This window comes from Euprymna scolopes, chromosome 38 (genome assembly GCF_053919585.1).
Source record: "Euprymna scolopes isolate OS-2025 chromosome 38, ASM5391958v1, whole genome shotgun sequence".
NCBI classification, from domain to species: domain Eukaryota; kingdom Metazoa; phylum Mollusca; class Cephalopoda; order Sepiida; family Sepiolidae; genus Euprymna; species Euprymna scolopes.
Genome location: NC_136519.1, coordinates 31842190 through 31848189, shown reverse-complemented (window position 1 = coordinate 31848189; position 6000 = coordinate 31842190). Strand labels below are relative to the sequence as shown.

General features: G+C 37.0%; 1 protein-coding gene across 1 annotated transcript in view; it reads right to left on the bottom strand.

Annotated features, from left to right (window-relative positions):
- The window catches only part of LOC145263116 (integrator complex subunit 6-like), a 109136-nt gene that overhangs the window by 57363 nt on the left and 45773 nt on the right, over positions 1 to 6000 (bottom strand). The window contains exon 5 of the mRNA XM_080120059.1: positions 2625 to 2808. Within this exon, the coding sequence (XP_079976185.1) occupies positions 2625 to 2808 (184 nt within the window). The remainder of the gene's footprint in view (positions 1 to 2624; positions 2809 to 6000) is intronic.

Sequence of the window (6000 nt, the reverse complement as noted above, 5' to 3'; positions counted from 1 at the left end):
ATGAAAAGTAATATGGTTAAGCTTAAACATGGAAAAGAAAAGGACAAGATATTCTAGTAAAAAATATAATAAATTTATAACTTAAAATATTTCAGCATTAAGAATTAATTATATAATGTTATGAATTGAATTTTTTAAAAAAATTTAACGTTGCAATATTTGAAGTTTTAAATTTATATTTTTTACTAGAATATTTTGCTTCTTTCTTTTCCAGTTTTAACAACTAGTCCTTTATTTTTCCATGTTTAAGCTTAACCATATTACTTTTCATGTTCGCATTTTTCTAGTGTAATATATATATATATATTAAAAAGTATCATTATTTATTAACTGTTTGCTCGTATATACATATGTGCGTGTGTGCCTTCAATGTTTCCAGATTTTTTGTACAGGCATTCAAAATTGAAAATTCAATATGTTATTGCTATACATCTTATGAGATGACAGACCAATTTTTATGATTTCAGGTTCTATTGAACAGCTACAGCAGGAATTGGAATACACCTTACTAAAGCCTGATTGTCACAGCTGGTGAATTTCAAAAATGCGATCTGGATGTGAGAATACTTTAGGAGAACGATATGCAAAGTTTGTGCGAAGGGTGCTCAGAGAAGATCAAAAAGAAAGATGTTATTATGACAGCAGGGAGAGGATACAGCTGATCAATTAAGATTCCACAATTCTTGATGCTCTGGTGACCTGCAATAAAAACTGGATCCACTGCTATGACCCAGAGACCAAGAGACAGAGTTCTCAGTGGAAGCATGCTGTTTCTCCCAGACCCAAGAAAGCCAAACAGCAAATCCACCCAGAAACTTATGATCCCTTTTCTTGACAGCATGGCATGATCTACATGCACTGGGTTCCTACTGGACAGGCAGTCAAGAAGGAATACTATATTAAGTTTTTAAGGAAGTTCAGGATGATCTTCCGTCAGAAGAGGCCAACACTCTTCAAATCGAGTAAGTGGCATTTTAACCAGGACAATGCACCAGTCCACAACTCCATCCTCGTCACAAACTATTTGACCAAGATGGGCATCAAGACAATTCCTCACCCACCCTATAGTCCAGACCTTGCTTCATGTGACTTTTGGTTATTCCCTAAGCTCAAGGAAAACTTTAGAGGCTGTGACAAGGATTATTGGCATGCTCACACAAGAGGACTTCCAGAAATTGTTGGAACAGTACAACAAGTGCATTGCAACTGGAGGAGATTACTTTGAAGGGAACTATACACACACACACGGGAGTCAGTACTTACCAAAGCCTGAAGGGTAATCTAGGATAAGGATTAATGAGTGTAAGGTAGTCAGTGAAACAACAGTGTAATGATTGGTAGTGATGAAAATTGAATAGAATTTTATTATTTAAGAGAACGTAAAAAATTGTTTATATTGAACTTGAAAACAACCACATTGTAGTTAGCTGGAAAGCAGCCTTGCGGTATAGAACTCCACACGTGGGCAGTTCTAGGAAAAAACCTATATCTATGGAATTTTTGTTTAAATTTAGGTACAGATAGAAAGTAAGAGAACTTGCTGACAGTGGTTCTAACTATACGAGTGTTTGTTGTGAATATTTTGCAGGGTGGGTGGGGGACCACAGATTGAAGTTCAGTTGAGCTATATATATATATATATATATATATATATGAAGTGCCTTCAATAAGTTTCCAGACTTTTTCCGTATGAGGACTTTTATTGATAATACACACACGAAACTATAGTTCCCTTCAAAGTAATCTCCTCTGGCTGCAATGCACTTGTACCGTTCTAACAACTTCTGGAAAGCCTCATGAAAGTCCACTTGAGTGAACGTGTCAATGACCATCGTCACAGCCCCTTTCATCTCAATTGTCTCATAGCAACAACCTCAAAGTTTTTCTTTGAGCTTGGAGAATAACTAAAAATAACAGGGAGCAAGGTCTGGACTATAGGGAGGGTCAGAAACTGTCTTGATACCCATCTTGGACAAATAGTCTGTGACAAGGATGGAGTACCCTTGGGATAAACTTCACACAAATCATTCGCATTTTCAGTTCCTAGCCAATAATCGTGTGTACAGTTCCCACACTGACATCAAATTGTGCACATATCGTCTTTATAGACATACGACAGTCCTTATTGATGAAATTCTTTATTTGTCCAATCAACTCTGGTGTTCTGATATCCTTACTCCTCCCACACCTCTCATCATCCCTCACAAACTGCCTGCTTTGCTTGAATCTCTTATGCCCTTAAAAAAAAAAAAAAAAAAAAAAACAGAATTTTTTTGCATATCATTCTTCTAAAATGTCCTCATGTCCAGATTGCATTTTTGAAATTCACCAGCTGTGACAATCAAGCTTTAGTTGGGTGTATTCCAATTCCTGCTGTAGCTGTTCATTTGAACCTTAAATCATGGGAATTGATCAGTCCTCTCATAAGGTGTATAGCAATAACATACTAAATTTTCAAGAGTCTATGACAATTTTAAATGCCTGTACAAAAAACTGGAATATTATTAAAGGCACCTCGTAGATCAAGTCAATGTGTGTGTGTGTGTGTTTGTGTGCGTGCGTGCATGAAAAGAGAGGTTTGAAAAGAGTAAAGATATCGACACATTCCTGTTCATTGTACTCACCTCCAGTCACATCACACATGGCATTAATCGGATGGCTCTCAGCAACTGGGATGTAGACAAATCCATTATCTACAGGAGGGGTGGCAGGTATTTCCAAGACAAGGCCAAATATCCTTTGGTCCCATCGAAATGGTTCTTTTGTTAGTTCACAGCCAGGAACCACAGAATTCATTGGAAGATTCAGCTAAAAGAAAAAAAATATATATTATTCAAACTGTCAAAGAAATAAAAAAAATGCTAAAAATTTTTCTTCTATTATAAAAAAGGGAAAATGTGTGTTAGTTTGTTGTGTTTGTATGTCTGCCAAAAACTTTTGACAGATGCATCAGACCATAACAAAATCGTTAGAAAGATCGATCTCATGGTTGAAAATATCTAAAAATTGGCCCCAAAAATTAATTCTATCCTCGCCAACTGAGTCGTTTTTGCAAGGAGGATCAGTTTTTGCATTAACATTTTTGCGAGTTATACGCCTACCAATCTCAACATACATTTATAAAACCTTATTTCGAAGGCCTGTGACATTATAAATCGCCTTGGCCATGACAGCTAGCACGTTTGCTTTTTTTTTTTACACCTACTTTTCCTCTTTCGCATTACAGGTTCGAGACTGGCTCCTGGGGGTTGGTTGCTCAATAGCCTTAGTATACCAGCCAGGCAACATTGAGTACTCATGATAGTCTATTATATAAAGGGCAATTGTCTGCATGTCTAGCGAAAAATAATAAAAAAAAAAAAAAACTACAAAACAAACACACAAAATTGGTATTTTCTTAATCAGCATTGTCCCAGATGAATAATATCTAAAATGAGAAAAATTATCCGTTCCTTAACCATAAATCATTTCAGATTTTGTCAAGAAGGAGATCGATTTTCCAACTATTATTATATTTACTTATTTACTTTCCTTATGCCGACTCATTCCTCGAGGAATCTATATAAAGGAGTTATCTGTGTGTATGTCTAGAGAAAGCAAAGAACTGGGCAGAGGAGGAGGATGGAGTGGAGAGAGAGAGAAATAAGAATAAGAGAGAGGGAGAAATAAGAGAGAGGGAGAAATAAGAGAGAGGGAGAAATAAGAGAGAGGGAGAAATAAGAGAGAGGGAGAAATAAGAGAGAGAGAGATGGATACAGAGATGGAAGTTCTAATAGAAATAGGTTATACTTTTAGCCTGGGTAATGCAAGTAACTCTACTAGTAATCTTTAAGATGGAATTTCTCTATAAAGTTTTAGATTTGATTTAATGAGCCTTAAACGCCTCTCTAATATCAGAATAGCTTTCTTTTGGTACAAGAAAAAAAAAATACAAGACAAAAAGTGTAGACAGACATGCAGGTGCAAGAGTATAGGAATTAAAAGGTCAAGTGATTATACTGGGTGGAGGTGGGGGGAGGGGTCATGTGCATGAGAAGAAAAGTATAAAAATTACAGCAGCTCCCTTTCCTCTCAGGGGCCCAGACAAATTCGACATGCAAAACAAGAGCTCTGTGGTTTTTATATCAATTTGAATCCAGACAGAGATAAACTTAAAGAGAAAGTTTAAAGAAATTGATTTCCAAAGTAACCCATCTCTCGCCAGATTTTTATGTATACCGCTTTCCTTCTGATCCATTTTTATCACTTAATCCTATGACCTTCCTTTGCTACCTTGACTGTTCTACATCTAACTAAACTTACCTATTCTTTCAATGTGGCCATACTATCAAAGTCTTCCTATATTGTCCAAATTTAATTTTCTTCAAAGGTCATCTATTATAGAATAGTGAAAATGCGTGTTTGTGTGTGCACGTTTTTGTATGTCGGGGGGGGGGGGGTGTTACTGTTTCTTAGAACTTTTTATATACACCTTAGATTTTAATATCTCTGATTTACGAAAGGAGGTTTTCTACCTTTTATCTGAATGAGTTTTATGTTACAAAATTCGTGCAATTTCTTGCTCTCACGTGTTTGTTCGTGTTTTTCATATATAAAAGCGAAACTACGAAAGCAAAGTCGTGTTTTTTTTTGTTTTTTTTTTACAAGGGTGTCACCACTTATCAAGGCCCAGAGGCCACTCGAGGATAAGGGTTAATAGGTATACATTAGTCATTGTGATTTTAGCATAGTAAACAGTGGGAATTTTGAAACTTGGATTACTTAGGGGGACGATTCAATTAGAACTTGTTCACATTGGACTTTTTCTTTTTTTTTTTTTTTTTCATAGGTATCAACTCATTATCAAGGCCAAGAGGCCACTCAAGGATAAGGGTTAAAGAGTGTACAGTAGAAATTGGACAATATAATAATCATTAGTAATGAAAATTTGTAAAATTTGATAACTTATATGGAACGGCTCATCAAGAACTTATTTACGTTAGACTTGAAGACAACCATATTGTAGTCAGCCGGAAAGCAGGAAAACGGAAGACAATTCCACAGGCGTGCAGTTCTAATAAAAAAGCTTTGTTCATGGAATCTACGTTTAGGTTTAGGCACAGATAAAGAGTGGGGGAAGTTATTGATAGTGTTTACAGCTAGACTAGTGTTTCTTGTGAAAATTTTGAGAGGGGGGACCATAGATTGAAGCTCAGTCGAACACTTTCCATGAAAATAACGATACATCAGAGACAAACTCGCAACATCTCTTCTGTGAGATAGAGGTTGCAAGGAAGAGAAAAGGACATCTCCTACGAGGCTACGAAGTCTATTTTGAACTCTATCAAGGCAGGCCAAGTCCTTTCTAGCAGCTCCTGCCCAGATGTGGCAACAGTATTCCATCCTTGGACGTACCTGGCTCTTATATAGATAGAGAATTGCATCAGCAGTGAGATATCTACTGGATCGATAGAAAGATCCCACCATTTTTCCAGCGGCCTTGGCAACAGATTTGATGTACGTGTTCCATTTAAGATCAGGAGTAATGGTCAAGCCCAGAAGCTTGTCAAAACTTGAGGCCTCCTGAAGACGAGAGCCATTCATTTCAATTGATGCCAGATGTGGATCAGAATGTTGATGATGTAAAGAGAGAAGCTTGGTTTTAGATGCATTAAAAGTAACCAGCCACTCCTTTCCCCATTGTACTACATCCTCAAGATCAGAGGAGAGAGAATTGGAGAGAACTTGGTCGTTTACTGTCTTAGATGTTCTCGGCCTTTCGTACCGTGACGTCCAGAAAGCAATGAGCTCTGATCAATGCGAGGAAAACCCGTCATATCAGACAATTGCTATTCATTTGGACACTCCCATTTTGTAGGGAGCTGGTTTTCCTAAACATCTTGGAGAAACAAACAAATAGGGCAGCTGGCTTGAAGCCAGAATTAACTGTGGGGATTTCATTTCTCTATGGCGTCATGTTTGACCTAGAAAAGCAGACTTCATTTATACACCTGCATTTTT